General features: G+C 41.2%; 1 protein-coding gene across 5 annotated transcripts in view; it reads left to right on the top strand.

Moving 5' to 3' along the window:
- LOC119702185 (amyloid beta precursor protein) overlaps positions 1-26,466 on the top strand; it is a 208,268-nt gene that overhangs the window by 99,582 nt on the left and 82,220 nt on the right. For all 5 annotated transcript variants that reach the window (XM_038139812.1, XM_038139805.1, XM_038139797.1 and 2 more), the window contains exons 4-6: positions 15,744-15,856; positions 17,310-17,503; positions 25,700-25,899. In XM_038139812.1, the coding sequence (XP_037995740.1) occupies positions 15,744-15,856; positions 17,310-17,503; positions 25,700-25,899 (507 nt within the window). The remainder of the gene's footprint in view (positions 1-15,743; positions 15,857-17,309; positions 17,504-25,699; positions 25,900-26,466) is intronic.

The raw sequence follows: 26,466 nt of genomic DNA, 5'->3' as shown, positions 1-26,466 counted from the left end.
CTTGCAATATGGTTGCAGCTTCTGCATTTTCCAGACATCAGGAAAACTCCCTCAGATTCTCTATCTTAGATATTTAAATCAGTCAGGTTTTGCTTTAAACCTTGTGTTTTAATCTGGTTTATAAATCAGAGAACTTAAAACTGCTAACCATGAAGGTGTTTTTTGGGGAACTGGTAGCCATGTGGTAGCCATAAACAAGTTTCAAGTTCTCTATTGCTCTAATACTTAAAACCTGACTTTACTAACTGTTCAGAACTGTCCTTAACATGAAGAAATGGCAGTGTTTATTAGTTGTCTGTTGCTAGTAATTAGTATTTTTTTTCTAAAAAGTGTTGCTGGCTGAAAGCTGACTGTGGTAGTGTGTTTAGTCTTCGTGGCTACTGCTTTAATCTTCCTTGATTTACATGTGCAAATAGGCTCTTCTCTTTCTCCCAAGCTGTCCCATCCCGGCTGCCTCCTGGCTGAGCTGCCAGACCACACTGCCATCCTTCCTAAGAGATGGGTAAAGGCTTTGCTTTGTATCGAATGAAGTATGGTTTTGTCAGGTATTATAGATAAAAAGCCAAATTATGCCAAATTAAATAATTTGCGAGAGCCAAATTACGGGGCAACAAAATATAATTTATTTCGCGTATTGGATCCTTGAATTTGCCAGCCAATCAAAGAAACAGGGCCGAGCCTGGGTCTCGACTCTGCGTGAACGCAGATCTGACCCCCTGTCGCATGAGAACTGGTGAGTTCACAAAGTCCGTTTGAGTGAGTCCAGGTTTTATACTCTTTTTCTTGCCTGAAGCCACTTTTCTTTTGTCCTTTTCTTTGCTGATGAATATTCATATGGTCCTCCGGTGTTGGAAGAATCCTACCTAGCGAGTAGACAGTGCAGAATCCAGAGAGTCACTCGAATATTGATGTGGTTCCCTTGTCCTCCTTCCAGTGGTCGGTGGTTGTAGACTTCTGTCTCTTGCTTGGACAATGCTGCCTTGGAATACACGTTATGCGTCCAGGAACACATACATGTACAGTGAAGTTTACGGGAACGCTCTTTCACATGTTAGTGAATTTACCGGAACCTGGCATTCACACAAGGCAGATAATGGGAACTACACCATCTTTGGTTATCTAGGATCGCTATGATGGCTCAAACGTTTGGAGTTTCACTTAGAATTTCTATAGAAGAAGTTCCCCTTTACTTGAAAATTAAAGTTTCTATTCAGTGGACACCTGTGGAAGTTACCCTCTGATGAAGAAGCCGATGTCCCAATTCCTGTGTAGGATTTTTAGGATTCCAGGTGCCTCTTGTGTGAAACCCTGAAGCATGATTTTAGCCCATATATGTGTTTTATATATATATTTCCCTAGTGTTACATTTTATTTGAGCACGAATTTTAATATATCTATAACATCAGGTAATTGTTAATTTGATAGCTTGTAAACTTTGCAAAGCCTCAAAGCAGTTTTTTGTTTTCCCTTGTCACTGGTAATATGGCATTGTCCTTCTCTCATGAGTAGTGACAATTTCAGTGAAAGTTTGGTCAGGAATCAGCAGTGTTACAGGAAGTGATTGCTTAGGGTGTTAATAATCAACAAAGTATTTCTACAAAGTTGATCTTCAGCTGCTGCTTATGGAGTTATTTATTTCAAATGCTCTTTCTAAGGTTACTTGTTCACTCATGATAGCCTTTGACCAAGATAGTATTGCAGAAGCATTTACTGCCTGAACTGGATTTTGTAGTAATTTCTGTTCTTTGTTAGAAGAGAAATAAGGAGGGGAACAACTGGATTAAACTACTACTGAAGTAGAAGGAACCCAAATTTTTATTTAAAAATGAGCCATATGAAAGTGTTTGGAAAGGGGGAGCAGGGGAACAGAATTGAAATCCTGCTGAAGTAAACACGTCCTTGTTTAAGATGTGTTATATTCCTCATTGAAATGTTAGCATTTGAAATGGCTTTTGATGATCAAACCTTAAATGTCTGAATTTTCATTCTTTCCACCTATCTATGGTCATTACTCCCACTAGACATCAATGACTAGCAGGCCCTTCTCTTGCCCTGCTCCTAATACCAGATGCTCTACTCCAATTACCAAGAATTGTCCATGAGAAACATCTCATCATATAATAATGAAAAGTACAGCAGGATTACTGGTCCCAGTTGTACTGAATTGTTCCCAATCATTTTATCTTTATGCCATCTTTCCATTTGATTGGTGTCTTTAGTAAGTCACCGGTATGAATACATAAGGTATTAAAGAATTCGTTAATCCAAATTGCTTCTCACTGGATGTTGTTGCCATTTCAGAGCCCATTTTCCAAGTACATCTTACATAGTGAAGTGCATTAAGTATCCCTTCAGCCAGAGGGACGGCACAAAATTTTAAAAGGATTGGAGATTTGCATTTGCAGGTCTTGCTGCAAAACGTGTGCTGCCTGCTGTGAGAGGGGGAGCAGGAACACGGACAGCTGGTGTGCGACTTATTGTGCAGCTTAGCAGTAACAGAAAGTGATGTCAATAGCTGGAGTGCTAAAATTAGTGCATTTGGTAGCATTTGTGAGGCCTAATATGTTCTGAAATTCGGACACAATTTCAGCTTGTGAAAACCTGAAGACATCTGGGGGGAAAACATTCACAAATACAAGATTCCTGATGGTTTGGAATGTATCTGCTCTTCAGAAATACCATTAAGTTTTATTTAGTGTTCATACTTAAATACAAGAAAGGGCACTAAAATGGGTCATGCAGTATCAGTCATCTTTATTAAATCATGGTATACAGTTTTGGTAATAATTTCTGTAAAGGTCCTTGGAAATGTTTTTGTTTTTTAAAAGCTGCTGTCTTTGTTCAGTCTTGACACTTGGGGAAACCAACTTCATAAAAAACTCGCTGAGTACAGAGAAGTGTGCCTTGAATAATCCGATTCCTTTCCTGCTATAGAGTTAGCATGTGCAACTAGGCGCTTCTGTTTTAACTTGAGTCATGCCATGCTCTGATGTTTATTGTCCTGCCTGACAGAGCTGTACAGGAGCTCATCAGTCATGAAAAATTGTGTAATTGGAAGAAAACTGAAGTACACAAGTGCAGGGAGTAAAGGGAATCTCAGTAAAGGTGAAAGACTACAACATAATATTTTGAGATGCAAAATAGATCAGAAAAAAAACAAAGTGTGCTTTATATAAAAAAGAACCTGAAAAATGTGAAGAAAATGTATTTCTACAAATTTTTATTTTATACACCACCTGAGGCTTTTTCTTAATATCTCTGGATTTTTTTTAATTAACAGTGTCTCAACACTAGACTGATGATGCTGGCATAAAGACTTTCAGTAGTGTACAGATGTAATTTTTTTGTCCTGAGGATGAAGTAGGTCCTTTCTTGAGGTAATCGCTGGTCCTTTATTAGGACTACATGCAGCACTCATATGTATGACATTGCTGTTTTCTCCTCTTGAGCCTTCCTGGGTTAGTGAGTCCAGATAGTGCTTTTGACCTCTGGTGCGGGGTACTTGGGAAATGTGCTTCTTTAGAAGAAAACCTGTGTTGGGGGTTTGGTTTCTTTCTTTTTTATTTACGGAATTTTTTTCCTTTAAGTTGCTAGGAGACTACTGGGTGCTTATGGATACTTAGAAGAGGTGACCAAGGTGGGGATAGGAGTGTTGCGTCTGGCTACACTTCTTTTTCCTCTGGGAGTTTCTCTCCGAGGAGGAAGATACCGCGAATTTTGGGGGCAGTTAAAGGACGAGGTCCTGGGGACAGCTGCTCTCTTGCTCTCGGTATTGAAAGGAGGATGGTCAAGCTGTTGCTTACTGCAGGGATAATTCACTGTCACTGCCAGAGTCCAGTCCTGTACTGCTTCTTCCTTTCTGTGGGTGAACCTTTGCTCATAAGTGCAGCCATTGGGCTGGGACCTTATGAGCACCCTACCTCACTAAAAGAGGGATCCATCGCCATCTGCTCGTGTGCCCGGGAGTCCTGAGCTTCCCTCTTCCAGTCCTGCTGGGAGCCAGGCTGCCGCTTCTTTGGTGCTGCTCTGGGTTTCTCTGCGCTGTAACCCCGCATCGCCCTGCCCTGCCCTGCCGGGAGGGCCCACAGTTCCACCTACTGCCACAGAACTTCTGATATACCTTGTCCACCAGTCTGCGATTTTTGCTCATTCCTGCCATTCTAGCTTGGTGCTCCTTAGAGTCCTGCAGGGGCACTGGGTTTGACTGCCTCAGGGTTTTGTGAAGCAAAGCCTCTCCTCCGTCCCTTCCCGTCTCGGCCGGGAAGGCTGTCATGGGGTTCTTGGTTCTGTTTGTTGTTAATGCTGTAATTGTTGTTTGTTTGCCTTGTTATACATACTAGTAAAGAACTGTTATTCCTATCCTCATATCTTTGCCTGAGAGCCTCTTAATTTCAAACTTAAAATAATTCAGAGGGAGAGTGTTTACATTCTCCATTCCAAGGGAGGCTTCTGCCTTCCCTAGCAGATACCTGTCTTTCAAACTTAGACAACCTGTATTGCAGCCAGTGCCCCAAATACCTTTTGTGTCCATGTTCTTATACTTAGTTCTGTCCAGCTGACTCAGCAGGTACTGACTTTGAGGTCCTGGGACATGCTCGTTGATGGCTTTTGTTATCTAAGCACTATGAAAAGAAGATGTTGAGAACAAAAGGCGTTGGGTAGATTTATACACTGGATGATGGAGAATTGCTCTGTATTAAAGCACTGTCAGAAAAAAGGAGGATAAGACTAGAAAAATCTTATCTTGCTGAAAGGAGCGTAACCAAATACCTGGAGTCTTCTGCACCATTTTGGATATAGGAAGTCCTCAAGATATGATGTGTGGTTCAGAAATTGTTTGGTTCTTTTCCCTTTTGTTTCCTGTTTCTTGCAGTCCTGCACTCTGCATGTCACCCTAAGTACTTGACAGGGACATGTGCACTTCATTGTGGAAGAAAAAGAATTCTACCTGTTTTGGAGGAGGAGAAATGTTTATGAACATTTCAGGTTTTGTTTTTCATGACAGTTTTCAGGGACATGGAGGTCAAGTTACTCTTCTCTCTTTTGCCTTGCACTTTTTTTCCAGGCTGAGGTTGTCAGTGTTTTAAGGAACATTTCTGTGTTTCTTTTACTGCACCTTGCTGTACAAAGCAATACTGAGACAGGATGTTTTGCAAACAGAATGGCAGTGGCATGTAATGGCAGGGATATAACTGCATCTCCTAGGCAGTACTGTGTAAGCAGCCTCTGAGGGCACATGGTTTGTTTCGAGTAAAAGTGCTGTTATCTTTCAAGGTACTGCTGTCCTATATTCCTTGTGGATTTTTTTTTTTCCTGCTGGGCTGTGGCCAGAATTATGCTCAGGGTTCTTGACAAAATAGTAGTAAATCTTCACAAAATAGTCTTATTAAGCCTTTAATAATGCAGATCTGTTCCTTAGAGTTTTCCAGTACTCTTGCTTTTTCAGGCTTATTCCTTTATGTGAATTTTATTGACTTTTCTGTAGATCAAATAATTTCCAGTAGTTTTTTGGTTATTCTGCCCTCCCATTTTAGTCGCCCAGTAATTCCCTTTTATTCTGAATCAAGCAGTCTTTTCTAATTTACCTTGGCTTTCAGCACCTTCCAGCTTCTTATGGCTGGCTTTTTTTATAGCACTGCAGTATACCTGTTTTAGCCAGACATACTGCTGTCAGTTTAGGGTGGGACTTGGAATCTCAAAAAACCAGCCTCCCTACTTGAAAAAACACCAAAACATGCCACCAATTACTTGGCAGCAAGCATCCACTCATGGCATCCTTCACTTTATAATCTTTTTTACCACTGTAAGCAGCTATGCTTCAGTCACCAATGTGTTTTGCAGCCTTCCAGAGCAGCTGAGCATGTTCTCGTACAGATTTGTCAGGCAGAATTACTGCCGTATTGGAGTGGAAAGGAAAAAGTGGATCTAAAGAGTCTGCTGAGGCTGTAGAAAGAGATGGGAAGAAGTATTAAGCAATTGAGTGCAGTGTGGGAGGAGAATAAAAGGGTTTTACTTGGGCAGAATCACGTAAAAGGTCTGTGACAGAGGCAGGATGGAGTCAGGCTATGCAGGCTTCAGTATTCCTGCTGTTTCCTAACTCAAGAATTCCAATAAATTAGGCAGGATTATGTAATTGTGAGGGAAGGGGGTTGTGCCTGCAACAAATTCTCTCTCATTTGTGGGAGAAGCACTGCAGATACAGCGTGTGCCAAGGAATTAAAAGGGAGAGCAACTCAGTCCAGAAATTTGTCATCTTCCCAAGGTGAATTTTGCAGCCTGCTTTTGGGCTGTTTCTTGGTACATGGTGTTTGAGAGGAAAACTCTTGATTTGTGGTGCAGGGCAAGCAAGTTTGCTAGCATGAGTGATGAGTACCTACAGGAAGAAAACTTAAGGGAAAACTCCTCAGGGAGCTTTTTTTGAGGTGACCTTTGCTGCTGGTCACACTGATAACTTCTGGGATGGTGTTTTTTTTACTTTGTAGGCCTTAAGGAAGGTGGGACAGGAGCACGAATCCATGTGGCATGATGCTATGGTAATGGGCTTTAGCACATCTCTTTCATGTTGCATTACTGAGCAAGAAAGGGACAGAAAAGGCGTCCTACTGAGCTCACGGCAAAATTTTTCTTCAAAGATTTGGAAAACAAGTAAAAAACATGAGAGAAGTAAATGAACTTAAAGTTGTAATAAACTGATGAGGTGCTGTGGACTTTTGAAGAATGTTTATTTGCTTTGTTTATAAGGATGCCAGTGTGTGGTGATGTGCAATTGAATCTTCTTGCATGTAAACACATATATCTGCTAGTAGCATAATGCATCAAATCTGATCTTGTGTTCTATCTGGGAAGTAAGACAATTATATCAGAAAATTCAGTCAGGCAAGAAAATAGCAAAGTGAGCTGAAATTCCATTTATGTCTCTGATGGAAGAACTACAGAAGAAGGAGAAAGAAGGTTTGAGAAATAACCTTTTTTAATGTATGGTACCCTATGAAAATGAAGACAAAGTATGTACCACAAATTAATTAGATGTATATTTCTTCATATATAGTTAATTGTTTTAGTCCAGTCAAATGTACTTTAATGGATTGTACCTAAAGAATTTTAGCCTTTTGACTCTAGAGTTCTGTGTGAGGTATTTGGACCCACCAAAAATCACAGTAAATCATGTGAGATATCAACACTGAAGCTCCTTGCGGTGCACATGTAGGTATTTAGATGTCAATGAGTCTTACACCATTCCTGAAGGGTTCCCTTTACCTTGATCTTGTGTCCCAAGCATGTTGTGTGCCATTGCAGTGTTTGTGGAAAGTACCTTAATTGCCATGATTTCATAGCACCATTCTAAGAGTATCAAGATTATCAGTCTATTCTTAATCTAATAGGAGGGTTTTGCTCATCCCAGTAATGTAGCCTGGAACAGATAATTTGTAGCCTAGAACAGTGAAGGTGTTTTGCTTGAGAGTAATTGCATCAGAGTGTATTTTTTGCTACTTATGATGGGTTGATACTATGCCTGCTAAGGAACAGAACAATGGCACTCACTCCCACCCCTCCTCCACCCTCCAGATATAGTTATGGAAAAAAATTTCTTGGTGCTTTAAGGATGAACGGTAAATATTGTGATCAGTGTTGGTTTTGTGTCACTGTGGCATTCAACAATGAAAGATGCAGGACATGCTTTTATGCTGAAAAGAAGAAAAAGATTGATCCTGGTTTATTTCGCATGTCTCTATTTATAAGCTTTTTAAAGAACATCCCCTATCCATCCCCAATTAGTCAGTAACAAGTTGTTACCCTGTATTTATCGATCAGTCAAACCGCTGGTGTGTATGTGCAGAAAAAATTGTTTGTGAGAGATAGTTTTCATTTTTCTGTCTAACAGTGCAGAAACAGTTTATACAGGTGGCTAGTGTTTATCACAGTCCTGGAGTTTTTTCTCAGAGAAAGCAGGTTGTTTTCCACAGTCTTAAAGTTTTTCCTCAAGGAAAACCAGTTATTTTTCTCTGCTGCAGAACTCTCTTCTCACAAAGAGCTGTCAGCTTTCTCATGGCTTCTGTTGGCTCAAGTCAGGATTCAGTATCTAGGCCTTTGGCCTGCTGTTTCACCACCATAGTTTTGGCCAAGCCTCTGGAAGACAGAAGAGTTGCAGCTATTCCCACTTCATGCACCAGAGGTGGATGCGCAGGTCATGCTGTCACTTCTGCTCCTGCCCTTCAAATTCAGGCCTGCATTGCTGTCTGCAATACTGTGGGTCTCCAACTGAAATTCATGTTACGGGCTACAGATAAAATGAGGGAGTGGGAACAATTTTGCTACAGAACTGTTTTTGGAGGCAGTGTTTTGGGCAGGACTTAAGGCTCTTCTCATCAGAAAAATATGGATGTTTCAGGCTGCTGGGGCACAGACACACTTTATCAGCACTACCTTGCATTCATGTTGGCTGATGGATGGGTTTTAGGAAGAGGCCTGTAACTTCCATTTAAAATTGAATTTGAAATTGAAGACCTCTACAAATCCCTGGTTTACTGTGGGCTGTTTAAGTCCTTCAAACTAGAATGAAGATCTTTAACTTTATGGCTTAACATGTGTCATGCCCAAGTTCAGAGGATAGCCATGCTGGGGGCTGGGCACAGCAGCAAACTCTCCTTCAAATCACATTTTGACTGGCACAGCCTCTTCTCTTCATCTGTATGTAGCGAGTCTAATACAGTGAAGAACGCTATGGCTGGTTCACTTTATTGCTAGATAATTGTGCTTACTAAACCATTTTACTGAAAAATTTTTAAGTATCTAGGTGTGCTTTGCATCTTCTCTGCTTTTCTGGACTTTTGAAGAAAAGAAGAAACATTTTCAAGAAAGCATTGTTTCCTTGAACTTCAGGCCAGTGCATTTGGCTTGCTCTCTCATGCAGATTGCAGCTTACCTTTAATTACTGATGTTATAAATGAGAAAACATAAAGATTTAGGTAAACATGACACTTAATAAAAATTCCTAAATATCATATATACCTACATATATTCCTACATATCTGCTTAAATAGATGTAATACTGTATGCATAAGATAATACCTACTAAAGAAATGAGGCTGTGTGAACACAAGAGGTGGCAGAGGTGTTGGAGCTGGGGAGCAGGGCAGAGCGAAGCCCCAGGACAGCAACACACGAAAGGGGTTGATCTGTTCCTTGGTTGGCATCATGCCAAGTGTAGATGGCTCTGAATAATCTATACAAAGTGACAGGGAAGTAATGCATTTCTCTGAATGTTCTCAAATATGGGCAGGTGCTTGAGCTTGTAAATTTGTTTTAGCAAGGCCCTTGTTCTCGTTGGTGACATGAAAATGAAGGCTTGAGCTCCAGACCCTCAGCACGTGCACTGCCTCTTCATGCAAAATTTAACACAGGCTTTGTTTGAAAGTACTTCTCTGAACATGCTTACTTTTTGGTTTGGAGCCCAGCGATCTGCTAGAAGGTATTTGGTTTTGTAATGAATTTTCTTTTATTACCTTTATCATCTTGTCTTTGCTGTTTTTTCTCGTCAGTGTTGGTGGGATTTTCACATTTCATCTAGTTTATGGAGTGGGTGGAAAATCTGCTGATCAGGACCATGTCTCACAAGCACTTTTATTTTGCACTACTTTGCTTTGATACCTTCCGTTACACAGATAGGGCAATCATCTTGATACGAGCATGTGGACTTGCTGAGCCTTTTTCTTCCTAGAGAAGATGCTGGAGGTTAGGATTTTTTCCTTTTCTTTTTTTTTCTCTCAGAATTTTTCCCCCATTTATTGCCTAAGAGATGGCAACAATGAGTACTTGAGAGAAAAAAGATGTGGCCACAGGGTAGAAGGTGCAGTTGGTGCAGTCTCTTAGCTGAGGAGTGAGCTTGGTAGAGATGGGGGGTTTTCTCTTGGAAAGAGAAAATATACCAGGAGACTTGGCTGCGGTCAGGGGTTGGGCTCAGTCCCCTCTCCCTGTTTGGCTCTCTGGATTGTAGTGGAGACAGTTGTGGCTTTGGTGACAGACTGCTGCTGTCCAGGACATTCACTGCCACTGCGGAGTTTTTGTCCTCCACAGCTTCTTCTGGGTGAGCCTTTGCTTGCAAGAGCATCTGCTGAACTGGGACCTTTTCAACACCCGGCCTCACAGGGAAGAGACTCTAACTCCCTGCCCCTCTCTGGAGAGGCGTCTCCCAGCTGCATGCGGAAGCCTGTCTGCCATTGCCCAGCTCTGCTGTTTCCTGCTGCTGCTCTGGGCTTTTTGCTACGCTTTAACTTGACACGCCATGTCCTTCCAGACCCCTGCGGCTCCTGTCCCAGCTTTAGAGTCTTTGCTACACTTAGTTTTGCCACCCTGCATGCGCTTGCCTCTGCTGTTCCATCCTGCTGCTCCAAGGTTCCTGCTATAGTCTATTTTGCCACCCGGAGTGGCCCTGAGACTGGCTGCTGCCTGTGAGTTTGCGAAGGAAGCCTCTTTCCTTGGAAAGGAAAGCCCTTTCCTTGCTCTCCCTCTGCTGGAGCTGCCATTGCCATGTGCAGAGGCTGCTGAGCTCACGCCACAGCGCCCCCTGCAGCCGTGGGGGAATCATTGCACCTGCCCTGCCCGGCCGGGAGCCACCAGCGCCCCTGCTGGCTGTGACCAGAAGAAGCGCTTGACAGCTGAGAGAAAGGGGTTTTATTGCTTATTGTTTTATTGCTTATTGGGGTTCTGGGTTTGTTTCTTGTTCCTGCCATTGCTGCTGTTTGTTTGTCTTGTTATACATATATAAAATAGTAACAAACTGTTATTCCTTTTGCCATATCTTTGCCTGATAGCCCTGGAATTTCAAAGTTATAATAATTTGGAGGGAAGGGGTTAATATTTTCCATCCCAGGAAGCATCCTGCCTTCCTTGGCAGACACCAGTCTTTTAAACCAAGACAGAAGATTTTAAAGATTGTGTGAATAGTAGCCTTCACTATAATTCCAATTCTTTTGTTAGAGGTTGATTCTTGATGATATTCTTAGTATTTGCTGTGTTGAAAAATGAAAATTCTGGACCAGAACTTCTGGTCTTACAGCAAAAAATTTGTTGTTGTTCCAGAAGTATTTTTCAGGTGGAAGAATGTCCTTGACTGAAGTAAAGTTACTAAATATTAAAATGTGGCATTATAACGTCCAGCAAAACTGTTTTTGAACAGTGTGAGCTGGTACCCTTTTGTAATACACCAGGATGGGGCAATAAAACAAGTCTTCTACACACACAATGGACAACTGGACGTCAGGAAGGGGGTTACTGGCATTATGAGGGCAAAGATGATAATTCTAAAATTAAATTAAAATGTGACTTACTATGTTGATACAATACATGTTGTGGTGATGTGCACTTAAAAGTGGAAATTCAAGCAAGAAGCAATTTGCAGGATCTTGAGCAGGATGTTTGCAGCCTTCAGCTAAATGAATGATGGGCACATGATGGTGGGTTTTAATGTGGTAACACAACCTCTACTCAGAATTCCCCTTTAGGGCTATTTTCTCCATATGGCTAGAAACCCATAAGCCAGCAGGGTCTGGTTTTAACCAACCCTTCCCTGCAAAAGTGGGTGAGCAGCTACTGGAACACAAGTAGCTGTTACACTGGCGTGTTGGATAACCTGAGAGAATGTATGGATTTATAAACTCATTAACAGAAAAATAGTGCCATCATGGTTTATTATTAGAGTACCTCTGCACAGGACAGATTTCCAGCTATAATCAAAACACAAGAGGTGCTGAAGAAGGCAGAAAAGTACTGTAAAATAGTGATAAATATAAGGCAGACAGAGATAGTGTTGTTGGTGGTAATGATACCAATGCATTGTGGTTCGAACAAATTTTGCAAGCCCCCCATCCATGGTCTGGTCTGGGTTTACCCTGACTTGCTGGGGGATCAGGGGCAAGGTGCTGGTAAGGACAAGGGGACAGCTTGGGGTCAGGGAGGCTTTTAAGGCAGTGCTGCCACCTAGGGAAGTGCTTATCCTGCTTAAGCAAAACAGGCAGGGTGTTGAGGACCAGCCTAATATGATGCAAAGTCAGAATATTGCTGTGTTGGAATTAAAAATAATATTGGAGTTGAATTTGGCAATCCCATCACCTGTTAGTAGAAATTGCAACCAGCACTGGTCTGGGTTGCTCCACCAAAGAAATGTAGTAATGCATAGCTCTCTCTGTCATGGTATGTACTGGCAAAGAAAAGTGGTATTACAGTTTTTCCTTATTTTTAGAGCCTCTCTTTGGATGTGCAGGATTGCTCTCCCTTCATGTGTGCTTGTTTTCCCAGTGTAATCTGTGGGTTACTCACTCAAAAAAGCAAAGAATCCTTGAAATCTTATGACTCAGCATAATTGAAAGTTAAGAACAGGAACAATACAGGTGGAAGCTTGCCTGCAAGCCTAAAGTGCTAGAAGTGCTTCTTTCTGATGGATTTGTGTTTCTATTAGACTACTCCAAGCAAATTAAACATTGCAGTTGTCAAATGACTTCAGTTGAGTTTGTCAAACTGCTACTTGAACATTAATTTATTTTAAAAAGAAACCAAAAATAGAACGTAAGTTTAAAGCTTTGCATTTAAACTTCAGTAGTAATTATTGTGAAAGGAATGAAAAAGGTTTCTAGAACATTAGCTCTGTGTATGTCTAAATAATGGATAAATTTGAATTTTATTTGTAATAAAAATAGAATTGAAGGCACTAGAAATCACATGTGAAGTTGCAAGTGATTGCTATTGCCTAGATTTTCACACACCTAATTTACTATAATTCTATATATTGAAGGAGTATTACCGTGAGCAGCCATCCTTCTCCCTAGGTCCTCTGTTCCTTCCAAAAGATAGAGAGCTTGTTCCAAGGGATTGTTTATTTCTGTGAAATTCAGCAGTTGTTTGCAACATGGAGCTTCATCTGAAATGAGAATTTGGGTTACTGTGAGGATGCTGTTGCCTTATTTTCAAGCAATATGATTCTATAAAGCAATGCACATTTTCTGTGTGCTAGTCAAATCTAACACTGTATCTTCACTGACACCTGAACATCTACTGTTTCTGTAGTGTATTGTTGTGAGTTGGTTGATATAATTAGATGCTCAAAAATTAATGTGCTTTATTTTAAATTATTGCATACTCATGCATCCTTTTAATGACACTGCAGCCCAAGCTGCCTTGCCCAGAACTTTGGACATACAGCTTTCCGTCTTCCATTTGGTGGATGTAACTCAGTGGTACCTCCCATTGTGTTACTTTTCACAGAATCATAGAGTGGGTCAGTTTAGACTGGACAACAGTGGGCCATCTGGTTCAACCTCCCTGCTCAAGCAGGATCATCCCAGAGCACATGGCACAGGAGCAGGATTAGAGCACAGAGCATCCAGGATCATCCCAGAGAACATTCATGTGGTTCTGGAATACCTCTAGTGAGGGAGATTCCACACCCTCTCTGTGTGATCTGGTCACTGCTCAGGAAAGAAGCTCTTCCTCATGTTCAGGTGGAACTTCTGTGCATCCATTTCTTCCTGTGGCCTCTTCCTGCTGGGCACCATTGAGCAGAGCCTGGTCCCTGGTCTGACGTCTCCCTGCAGGCACTGACAGACACTGATGAAGTTCCCTCTCAGTAGTCTTTTCTCAAGGCTGAACAGCCCCAGCTCCCTCAGCCTTTCCTCATAAGAGAGGTGCTCCATTCCTTCATCATCTCTGCAACCTCCACTGGATCCACTCCAGGAGCCCCATGTTTCTCTTGCCTTGAGGAACCCCAAACTGGACACAGCACTCCAGATGTGCTTCACCAGGGCTGAGTAGAGGAGGAGGATCACCTCCTTTCACCTGCTGGCCAAGCTCTTCCCAATGCATCCCAGGATCACATTGGCCTCCTTGGTCCCCAGGGCACTGTTTGCTCAAGGACAGCTTGTTGTCCACCGGGACCCCCAGATCCTTCTCTGCAGAGCTGCTCTTCAGAAGGTTGGCCCCCAGCCTGTGATGGTGCCCGGGGTTGTTCCTCCCCAGCTGCAGACACTGCAGTTCTGCATGAAATCATCATACTCTTGAGTCCTCAGCAAAGCCTCTGTGTGCTTGTCCACTGCTCAGGCACTTGACTAAATTAAAGCATTAATAATTGCCAATTACTTGTGTCCTGAGAAAGTTCAGGTATGTGCCAGGCTGGTCTCCAAAAAGCTGCAAATTTATCAGACTTTCACTGCAGGATTTCTGTGTGACACCACTGGGAACTGAGACTTCATTAAATGAAAATGCACATTTTGTATTTAGGGTTACCAGAAAGTGTACTTACTCATTATTGCAAGGTAATTTTGTGCGCCTCTAGAAAATGCTTCTGTTAATTTGCAGGAATTAAGGTGTGCTAGGGAAGCATAAAAATAACAATTTTTCCCCCCTAGTTAACTAACTAAGTTACAGGAACTAGTTACTATTTCCTAGTTGACTAATTGACTTTAAGGGCTTCAAATCAAAGGCATTGAAACACAGCAAGGAATTTACTGTGAAATACACATCTTAGTGTGGTATATAGCAAAGGTGTGTTTGTTGAATTCTGCTTTTTTCCTATGCATTGGGTGTTGGTTATTTTTAAAACTGACTTTTTAATTGTAAGCCTTAAGGGCCATTTCATCAGCTTCCTGAGATGACTTTACTCAACAGTAAACTTGTAGTCATCTCATTTTGATCAATCAACCTATTATTGCATCCTAAAAGCCGTTGGACCGTCTTGATTCTTTCAGGTAACACAGACTAGTTTTTTGTAGGCTACAGAGAAGTGGAGTTTAGGGAGCTGATTTATGCCAGCTGAGTCATTTGCTTTTACAATCCAGTATATGTTCAGTATATACACTTCTCTAAAGTACTGTGTAATTTTCCCTTTAAAAAATATCTTTGAGAGGCTTTGGGGTTATTTAATTGCAACATCAGAATTGTACAGAATTACAATGATTACAGTGATTTTAGTCTAATAAGTCATGTTACTTAGCACCTGAGTTTCTGGGTACTGATGCTGTAAGCAGTGTTCATTTCGTAAGCATGTACATTTTTGTTCTGCTGTTGAAGATGGAATAATCTCTTTGGTCAGTTATGTCCTTGGGAAAAAAGGCTCTTCACCCAATTTGATCTGACCAGATATTCTGGTGACCATGAAGCATCTTGTTTCCTGGCTGATAAGCTCTGTTTGCTTATCAGCCTTCTGGGCTAACATGAATTCATCTGGCTGATGAAATGAGGATGCAATGAAGAAAGAGGCTGCAGCAGCAAAAATAACTGAGTTGACTGTGTTGCTGTTAGCACTGTATCAATGGAAATATTCTCAAATTCTTTGAAACAAGGTGATGGTGTCATTTGTTTTATGTAGAACACCAGAATATTTCAGAACACTTCCTACCTTTTCTCTACTGCTATTAAGATGCAAAACGTATGTCCCTTCCTGGAATTAGACCTGCCAACTCCTGACTTCATGTTGCACCACACATTTCTGCAATGGGTCCTGCAAGTTTTGTTATGCTGAGGTTTTCATAAACAAATATATATGAGATCAAAGGCCGGAGCTCCTTTCCAATGACAAGTTGAAAGATGGTCAAAATTTGAAGCATCATGTAGAAACTATTCCATTCTCTGCAAACCTGCTACTCATTCACAAAAGCTGCTAGGAGTAGATAGAGGATGAGATTTTTAACAGGATGAGATATTGGAAGTAAAAGTAATATTTCTTGGGTGTTAATTTCTTTTCTTTTCCCTTCCAGTGGGCGAGTTTGTGAGTGATGCCCTTCTGGTGCCGGACAAGTGCAAGTTCCTTCACCAGGAAAGAATGGACGTGTGTGAAACTCACCTGCATTGGCATACTGTTGCTAAAGAGGTACATTCATCTGTCTTAAAATTTCCTGCCTTCCTTCTTTAAAGCTCTGTCATTCTTCTGAGGATGATTTAAAATATAGCAGCTACATGGAAAACAAAAAGCAATACTTTCAAATGTTTGAGTGAGAAGCATTTTGGGATTTTTTGTAAGGTAGGAAATGGGAGTCAGAGGGCAATAAAGACCATGGCTGAATACTTACCATTGACCTTTGAACACTGACTCTCTTTCATAGCACTATTTTTTCTTCACAATCACTCACAAACTCACTGTGTTTTCTGCTTCCTCCATTTTCCTGTGTTAGCACTGGAATTGAATACCTAGGATTTACCTTGAGTCATTATCCCAGGTGGATATTATCCAGTATTTATCATGGATACCAATCTGGATATTGGTATGCCGGATGCCCACAGAGATCAAACAGGCCTCAGAGAGTGCACTATGTGAAATTCAGCTGAAAAGGGTAGGAGAGCTGATCAAACAAGGACTAGCCAAAGGCATTTTGCAGGCACAGAGTTTTCACAATTTAACAGTGCTTTACTGAAAATGGAAATAAACTTAGTGTTACAATTGCTAATGTGTTTTGGAGCTTTTTTCCTTACATAGAGAGATTTAGGAATAAAAACCGAGATGAGTTTCCAGGATTTCTGATTGCTGGTTTTGTTGGCACCTCTTAGCTTATACATTATTCCACGGTCTGGAGATGAAATTTGAAATATGATCGGCAGCTTTTCAAATTTTCAGTTCTTGTTTGCATTATACTTAACTAAAACATGTAAGGTACCAACCTCCACACAAAGGAATTCTAGTTCATTTTGACTACTTGCAAGCTTGAAATGGCAATGGCCTGGAAGGACATCATCATCACTGTGCAACACTGAACCATTTTCCTTTTTTCATCTGTCACGCATCACTATATCTTTAAGGTATAATTATGCCCAGCTGACTGTTTTCCAAACAAGGCTAGGAGTTACTGAATTGGCAGAGGTGTCAGACTGGACATGGTATGTTTCCAGTGTAAGAGGTATTTCAAATGTTGATTTACCTTGAGAAGTTTTCAATAGCATAACGCATCAGGATTTGGATTAACACATAAAATAATCATTCTGTCATCACATTTTCTGTTTATGAGGCAGAGCTTGTGAGGATTTTAGACAGGGAGATAAGGAATTATCATGTATATAGGAGAAGACAAGCCTTTTATTCTGGGAAAGGCTGATAGGAGAGCTTGTTGCTTGCAGTGGACATGGGTAGGGAGCTGTTTACAGTAAAGCAGTGAATGCAAGTGGGATCTTTCTAAATTGTGTTTCAAATTTCAGAGATGATGCAGTTCACCAGCTTTAACTTCCTAAGGCAGTATCTAACCCCTTCATATTTTCTCAAGGTCTGTGAGATTTTAAGTCTTCCTCCCTGCCAATATTGTTTCTGCTTTTTTTTTTTCCGCTCTTTTCTGCAGTCCTGTAGTGAGAAGAGCATGAATCTGCACGACTATGGTATGCTGCTGCCCTGTGGAATTGACAAGTTTCGTGGTGTGGAGTTTGTCTGCTGCCCTTTAGCAGAGGAAAGTGACAATCTTGATTCAGCTGATGCTGAAGATGATGATTCAGATGTCTGGTGGGGAGGTGCAGATGCAGACTATGCAGATGGAAGGTACAGTGACTTTGTACCCTTCAACTTGTTATTAAGATGCCAAAAATCTGTCTAAAAGACCTTGGCATAGAAGAGTCTTTGCACCTTATACATGAACTTGAATTTACAGTGGTTGAAAGCATCAGTGTTCTACTCCTTTTATTTTTAGCTTTCTACAGTAAAGTTTATTGTTAAAAGATACATCTTTAAGGCACACTTTTTAGTGCCTTTATAATTTCTTCAGCAAGAATTATTGCCATATTTATAACAAAAATGCCTAAATTCATATTTTTTGACAAATAAATGACAAATGGTGTACTCCTAAGATGTCTCATGTGCAGTATTGAGGTACTGCAGCAGGTATCAGCCAACATAACCAGTGGAGTTCTTGAAATGCCTTCATTCATAATAGGCATTAGCTGTGTGCTAATTATTATTATATTGTTAAATTATATTGTATATATAATAACAATATATTATATTATATTGTTATTGCCGTGAGAATATTTTTCTGCTGACAATTAGTTTCTAAACATGATATAAAAGAAAATATGCTTTATTATCTAGCCTTTGACAGATTTATTAATTTGCTGCTGTTGAGAAGGAACGTGGAGGTTTCCTTTTCAAGGCAGAGATGGGTAAGGAGATACCATCCCTGTCCTTACCCTTCCCATCCCCTGTGCACATAGGTTAATTTTGAGCCAGGTATGGGTTATAACTGTGTTGTAACACAGTTGTAACATGAAAAGGCTTTAACAGCATCAGACCACTCAGTGGTAACTGAGTGGTCTGATGCTGTTAAAGCCTTTTCATGTCACTCTCCTGAGCATGTCAGACAGCAATTGGAAGAGCAGAGTACTACGTCATGTCCTTGCAACTGGATGTCAGCAACTTGCAAATATGGCTTTCTTCATAAACTAAGATCAGTGTTCAAATGCTGTTTGTGCTCCCCAGGCTTTCATCACTTTATACTGTGCTAGTGCAGTGTTTCTGGTTCTTTTTTTGTACAAATAATGCACAAAATCTTAAACTTGGGGCTGATTGCAAGTGGTTTCAAGGAGTACCCAGAAAATAAATGGGGACCCGATTGTGTGAATAATGCAGAAAGTTAATAGGTCTGAATTGTGTTATGTTTGGACTTGCTAATAATCTAGATGGAAACAATTCAAAGAACAGTGCAGAGATGAAGGACAGAGACTGAATTGCTGTAATTTGATGCAATGAGGTGGCATTAAGACTTAGAATAATGTGAACATATATAATGGTGAGCAACTAAATCTTTCCTGACAAAGCATTGGTAAGTGTTGCAAGGTAGAGTCCTTTGTGAATAATGGAATAAGTTTAAAGTAAATACTTCCCAATGGTAATTTCCAGTTTTCTGTCATAAACAGGAGTGAGTGGTCAGACTGTTTGATGCAAAAGCCTACATCAAAGAACCTTGCATATTCCGTATTGATATCTTTGGACTTTCTTCTGATTTGTACTTCTAACATCTGTCAGTGTCATTATTTATAACCCTTTCAGTAGGATTTGTAAAGGTGCTTTTGGGCTTTTGCTGTGTCCTTTCTATATATTTAATTTAGATTTTGATTGTGTGTTTAAATGTTATCTTGTTCTAAGAAATGAGTGCAGACCTTGTTCTAATGGAAGTGTTTGGTTTTTTAATTATATAAATATGTGTTCACGCAAGATAGATCTATCCATCTATCTTAAATATCTATTAAATATGTAAGTAACATATTTATGTATATACCTATATATAAAGTACTTGTCTTATACATACAAGATCAAAGATGCCAAAATTATTGTAAATAAAAGAGCTTACAGGGGTATAGAGTACTTGTTTGTTAGACAGATATCCGCTGTATTTCTGTCTTTTTTGTGTTTTCCACTAAACATTTCATTTGCTATTGTAGTCCATTTTCTTCCTCATGAGGAAGTTTAATATCTGAAGAGATGAGTTCAAGAATAACTTCATAAATTTTGTCTTCTCTAGGAATGGGAGCTGTAATTGCATTTCAATCCATTTCTGAAATTTCAAGCAAATACTGATTTTTTTTTTACCCTCCCCTCCCACAGAAGTGCTTGCAAAAGGAAAATGAAAGATCCTTCTATGGGGCACTTGTCCTTCATCTTTGGATGAAGAGCCAAGTAATTGGTAGTTCTTTTAGAATGACTCACTCATTTCTTGCTGCCTCTTAAGCCAAGTACATATAAGCTGTGTATATCACAACTAGAAATATTCTTGAATTTTAGTAATATGTATATGTTAAAAAAAATCTTACATGGCAGTATGTGGTAATACAAATATTTTGCGTGTGTATATTTATTCATATCTGAGCATATGTTTGTGTGGCTATCAATACATGTATGCCTTAGTCCTAAACTGATTGTGAAGGAGAAAGGAAATGTAAGGTTGGAGAACACTTTGCTAATGCTAAATTGCCAATATTCTCTGCTATTAAAGCACGTCTGTTTACAGAGCTTACTCAAGTCTACATTTGTCACCTTACATGGGTACCCAAGTCAAAGTGAAGGTGACATGTTTGAGGTGGAGGTGATAAGCTGAAAAGCAGATCATTATGTTCTTGTTTCTCAAAACTATGATAGAGCAGAATCCAACAAATGTGGGTAACCTGTTTTGAGATAACTTTATATCTCAAGCTATCAGATTTAAATTTTAAAATATTTGCATTTGTGGTTCTCAATGTGTCGGGGAAAGCATATTGCAGCCATTCAGTTAATAACTGCCCTTTTTCAGACTGTTCCGTTTCACCTCCAACAGTTGTCTCTGAGGCACTGAATTTTATTTTTTTGCTTTGTCAAGGGTGTTTTCTTCTCCACAAAGGGAAGAAAAGCTCAGCTGCATGTGTAGCCACACTATTGAGGGGATGTGGAGGTAGCTTGGACTGCAGTGCCTCATAGTTGGGTGTCCTTCCTACTCAATATCTGACCACCACCTGGGTCTGGATGTAAAAGGATGTGACTTGCTTGTTGTGGCTTGTTGGCAGTACTTGGAGGAAGGTGGGACGTGTATTTTGGTGATATGTGTACCTTTTTATTCGTGAGGCCAAGAGGCAGGATCCACATGTGCTTTGGAAATTGTCGTGTCATGCTCATCCTGAAATAGTTTTTAACTCTGACAAAGAGGTCACAAGCATTTTTAAGCAGTGAAGTTCTGTGTTGCTATCATCACCTTTAATTAAAATTTACCTTGAAGTCTGCCTGAGGGACAGTCAGACATAGGTGCTGCTTTCAGTATAACTGCAGACCTCTCCCTGAATAGCTACAGCTCAGTTAAGTGACCTGCAAGCTCTGGCTGCTCTTGCAACTCAGCACAGCCTGGTGGACCTCCTGCCTGTCTGTGGGAAGTAGCTGGAAGCTTTGGTGTCCTTGATATCCAAAGCTGAACATCTTTAGGAGTGATGGCCAAGCTGGAAACTTCCAGGTTTTCTCTGTTGTCTTGGTTTGAAAGTCAGGTATCTGCTAAGGAAGGCAGGAGCGTCCCTTGACATGGAAAATGTAAACCCCTTCTCTCTGAATTATTATAATTTTTGAAATTAAGGAGGCTCTCAAGCAAAGATATGAGAGTAGGAATGACAGTTTTTTATTAGTATGTATAATAAAGCAATTAAACAACAATAACAACTAAGGCATTAACAACAAACAGAACCAGAAACCCAGTAGCAGCCTTCTCAGCTGCAGTCACTTTCCTCTTTGGTGTAGTGATGGTCAGAGCTGGCAGGGGCGCTGCTGGCTCCCGGTGGGCAGGGTGGGTGCCATGATTGCCCCACGGCTGTGGGTGGGAGCTGTGGCACAAACTCAGGGAGCACACGGTAATGATGGCTTGGCTGAGACAGATGGAAGAGAAGCTTTTGCTTTATAAACTCCCTGGGGCAGTTGATCCCAGTGCCTCAGCAGGACACTTGGAAGCAGCAAGCTGGGCCAGCAGGATGTCTCGTCAGGCAGGGGGTGGGGGGCTACAGATCAGCATAAAATTCGGAGCAGTGCTGAAGAAGCAGCAAGGCAGTGGCAGCCAGGTTCCCAGCAGGGGAGGTAGAGGGCGAGCTCAGGATCTCAGGCACCTGAGCAGATGGTGATAGGTCCCTCTTTTAGTGAGATAGGTGATAATAAGCTCTCAGTTCAGGGGCTGCTCTCACGAGCAGAAGCTCACCCCACAGCAGAAGAAGCAGCTCCAGGCTAGGCTCTGGCAGCAGCAGAGAATTGCTTTTTGAAGCAGCAGCTCTGACCGTCCTCCTCTGAAGACAAGAGAGAGAGCTAGCAGTTGTCCTAGCCCCATCTTTTACTTGCTCAATTCTCACGGCATCTCTGTCTCTCAGAGAGAAACTCTCAGATAAGAGAAGGACAATCGGATGTGTTCTTCTCCTGGGTTGGACCACTTCTTTTGTTTTTTTTAAGTATTCTGTTGTTAGTGTTTCTTAGCAATTTATGGAAAAAATTCTATACTTTAAAAAGGAACAAAAGGAAAGAAACCTAACCCCCAACATTATCCACCCCACATTTTTTCCCATACCAACATGTTACATTAAATTTAAACTTTTAAATTATATACATACATGCACTACCTTAGTTGTATACATATCTGTAAGCAGATATGGATACAGGCGCAGTGTCATGGGTAGTTCATCCTAAAATATGGGTCCCCTTAAGATATGCATCATGTCTCTCCATTCTTTTGCATCACCCTCCAGGTGCAACCTGGTCCATGAGCGAAAACAACTCCACGGATGGGATTGTCCTTGCTGGAGGCAGAATTAAACCAAACAGTTATTTTCAGTGTACTTCTCATGTACTATTGGAACTTTATCTTCATCTGTTGTTTGCAAGGGCTCTGATTGGGCAGGGCCTGCTTGGTTGTGTGAACTTCGGGTGTTCACTAACCATGTGGCCTTTGCTAAATTAATCTCCCAGTCCTTGAAACTCCTCTTACTCAGTGCCTTCAAGGTGGTTTAAATAAGTTAATTTCATTGTTCAATTTTCCCAGCTGCTGGTGCATGATATGGAACATGATACACCCACTTAATGCCATGTTCTCTAGCGTAGGTGTTTATAAGGCTATTCTTGATATGAGTCCCATTGTTGGACTCAATTCTCTTGGGGCTACCATGCTTCCAAAGGACTTGTTTTTTAAGGCCCAGGATGGTGGTCCAGGCAGTGGCATGAGGCACAGGGTAGGTTTCCAGCCTTCCAGTGGTGGCTTCTACTATTGTGGGCGCACAGCGCTTGCTTTGGCAAGTTTGAGGCAGTGTGATATAGTCAATCTGCAAGGCCTTCCTATACTTTCATTTGGACCACTGCCCACCATACCATAGGGGTTTTACCTGCTTGGCCTGCTTGATTGCAGCACGTGTCTTACAGTCATGGATAACCTAAGAAATACTGTCTATGGCTAGATCTTCTCTTCAGTCTCATGCCTACTTATTTCATTACATTTCTGCCCTGATGACCTGAGGCATCATGGGCCCATCGAGCTAGGAATAATTCTTCTTTGTGTTGCGAATCTAAATCTATCTTTGGCACCTTTATTTTCGCAGCTTGATCTATCTGCTTGTCGTTTCAGTATTCTTTATTAGCCAAGCTCCTGGGGACATGGGCATCTACATGACAGACTTTCACTGGTGGCAAGTCTCTATCCAAGTGGCAATGTCTTCTTACTCTTCAGCAGCCCAGATTGGTTTCCTTCTATGCTGCCAGTAGTGGCTTTTTTCCACCTTTCCAGCTAGCTCCTCAGAGCATTGGCTACCATCCATGAATCGGTATAAAGGTAGAGCTTTGGCCACTTTCTTTCAGCAGTGTCCAGGGCCGACTGAACGGCTTTAAGTTCAGCAAGTAAACTTGATCCACCCTCTCCTTCAGTAGTTTCTGCAGCCTGTTGTGTGGGGCTCCATATGGCTGCTCTTCACTTCTGGTTCATCCTTATGATGTGACAGGAACCATCAGTGAAAAGAGCATAGCATGTTTCCTCTGCTGGTAGCTGATTGTACGGTAGAGCTTTTTCAGCACATGTCACTTGTTTCTGCTCTTCTTTATCAGTGAGACCAAAGTTTTCACCTTCCGGCCAGTTTGTAATTATTTCCAAAACCCCAGGGTGATTTGGGGATTTGGGTTTCTAATACAGGCATGCTGCATGATGAGAGCAACCCACTTGCTCCATGTGGCATTGGTAGCATGGTGGGTAGTGGGAACCTTTCCTTTAAACATCCACCCCAGTACCAGCAGGGTACCAGTCGAGGTGCCAGAAGGAGTTGTGCTTCTGTGCCAGTCAGCTCCGAGGGAGCTTGAACTCCTTCATAGGCAGCTAAGATTTCCTTCTCTGTGGGAGTGTAGTTGGCTTCAGACCCTCTGTAACTTCGGCTCCAGAATCCAAGTGGTCAGCCTTGAGTCTCTCCAGGCACCTTCTGCCAAAGGCTCCAGGACAAACCATTCTTCCCAGCTGCAGAGTAAAGCACATTCTTCACCTCTGGTGTTGTTCTGACTGGGCCAAGGGCTACCACATGAACGATCTCTTGCTTGATCTTGGTGAAGGCTTGTTGCTATTCAGGGCCTCAGTGGAAATCACTCCTCTTGTGGGTAACCAGGTTGAGAGGGCTCACAATTTGGCCATACTCGGGAATGTGCATTCCTGGAAAACCTATGGCGCCTAGGAAAGCTTGTGTTTCCTTCTTGCTTGTCGGTGGAGACATTGTGGTTATCTTATTGACAACTTCAGTGGGAATCTGACACCATCCACCTAGCCACTTTGCTTCCAGGAACTGGATCTTTCAGGCAGATCCCTTGACTTTGCTCTTCTCGATGGCAAAGCTGGCTTCCAGCAGAATCTGGATGATCCTCTCTCCTTTCTCAAATCTTCCATTGCCGTGTTCCTCCACACAGGGATGTCATTGCAGATGAATGGTACAGTGGAGATGGTGAATTTTCCAAGCTAGTTTTTAGAAATAAAAATTTAAAGAGGAACCAAGTGGGTTTGTGCCCCCTTTTAACTTTTTTTCCTGTGTAAATGGAAACAAATCATCTTTCAAGCAGACTCTCTGCAAGGTGGCTTTACCCACATTTGTTCATAAAATATACCTGGGTTTCCCCCAGTGGAAAGCTGCTGTATTATTTGAAGTCTCTCTTGAGTTTCTGGAGGCAAGGTATTTTGGGGAGAAGGGAACAGGGAAATCATAGAGGCTTAACTCCTAGTAGAGTTTGGTTTGAGACATATGTTTTAACTTCTTAATGCCCTGTTAAAAAGGAACCATACTGTCTTCCATTTTGCGAAGTTCGCTTTCAAAGTTGTAGTAGGCAACATAATATAAAATTAAATGTTAAAGGCTTGATCTCTGAAATGAGTTGGAGAAGTTGTTAACTTCACCTAGAAGGCTGTTCAACCATATGTGATGCCGTGAGAAAGATTCACACCCACTTGTGCTCGAAGTTGACAGAAAGTCACTGCATGTTTACATATTTAAAGATTATTTATTCATTAGTAGTAAATTTCAAGATCAGAAACAAACCTGAAACCTTGCCACAACAGAGCACTAAGCTCAAGAAATATTTCAAAGGCAACAGTAGCAGTAGCTGAACATATATTTTTTGACTTGTTGTCTGTATCACTCAGAACAGAACTAAGAATTATCCCAGAAGATTCTTGACATATTCATCCACCAAATGCTAGTCAGCTTCAGTATTTCCTCCTGTTGTCCCATGGAAGTGTCCTTTCCATTCACATAGCACTTGTAACAGCAGAAGGAGAAACTCTGCAGTCGGTAATTCAAGGTCAATTCAACACTTGGTAGACCTCTATGAAAGGCATGCAGGGAACCTCTAGATAAGCTGTCTCTTGAGAGGCAGAAAAGTTCTTGAGGAACTTTCTTGCTTCTTTTGCATCAACTGAGTGCATTTTGTGCAAAGTTGATCTTCTTTCAAAATAGAATTTGGTTGATGGTGTCATGGAACGAGCATGTTTACAGTATTAATCAGCTGTCAGAATATGTGATGCTAATGTTGACCTTTTTTTTTTCCTTTACTTTTTGGGACATTCTTACTTTCTGGGACATTCCAGAGTCCCGGATTCTTTCTTTTCTATTTAAAGGGAAGGGAGGGAGACTTAAGAAACAGGTAACTGTTATCATTATAGAGATTTCAAATAAAACGTTCTCTCATATTTCCTTGAAGTAATTTTGCTGACACGTCATGATAATTTTCTTCATTTAGCGATGATAAGGCGGTAGAAGAACAGGCAGAGGAAGATGAGGAGCTAACTGTTGTGGAAGATGAAGATGCTGATGACGGTGATGATGATGGTGATGAAATTGAAGAGACAGGAGAAGAGTATGAGGAGGCAACTGAAAGAACTACCAGTATTGCAACCACTACCACCACAACTACAGAATCTGTGGAAGAGGTTGTCAGAGGTAAATTCATCAGGCTTGGGGCTGAAACACTAATCCTGCTGCTTTGTATATGTGCACTTTCCAGCAAAAAAATGTTCCAAACAGCAAAATACCCAAAGCTGCAGTATTGTTGTGCTTTTTGGCTCCTGTAATGTGTGTGTTTAATCCCCTCACCTTTCCCTTTCCCATTACAAATATTTTAGTTCTGCCACAACCCTTTGGATTTTCTGACCTCCAGTCCTCTGGGTGCACAGATGCTGGAGGGGCTGTCTGTCTTTGATTTGTGTTTGCTGTGTGTGTTGTTCACAACATTTCTTGTTCAGAAATAGAAGGGCTGATTTTATTTTAAAGTAGCATTAAATAAAATTCAATGGTCATGAATAGCAAATAGGACAGGAAAGTGTGTATGGTTTATCATGCACATGAGTTACAGAAGGATATGAAGTATCAGTTCCAAGCAGGAGGTAGCATGAGCTGGTTTGGTCCTTCATATTAACAGCAGTGATGGGTCATTTTGTGTGATTCTGTTAGATACTTGTTTGTTATGTTTCTTCATAAATTAGTAATTCAGTAAAGTTAGACAAATTT

Source organism: Motacilla alba, chromosome 1 (genome assembly GCF_015832195.1).
Source record: "Motacilla alba alba isolate MOTALB_02 chromosome 1, Motacilla_alba_V1.0_pri, whole genome shotgun sequence".
In the NCBI taxonomy this organism is placed as follows: domain Eukaryota; kingdom Metazoa; phylum Chordata; class Aves; order Passeriformes; family Motacillidae; genus Motacilla; species Motacilla alba.
Note: the sequence above shows the minus strand (reverse complement) of the source record. Positions and strands in the feature narration are given on the sequence as shown.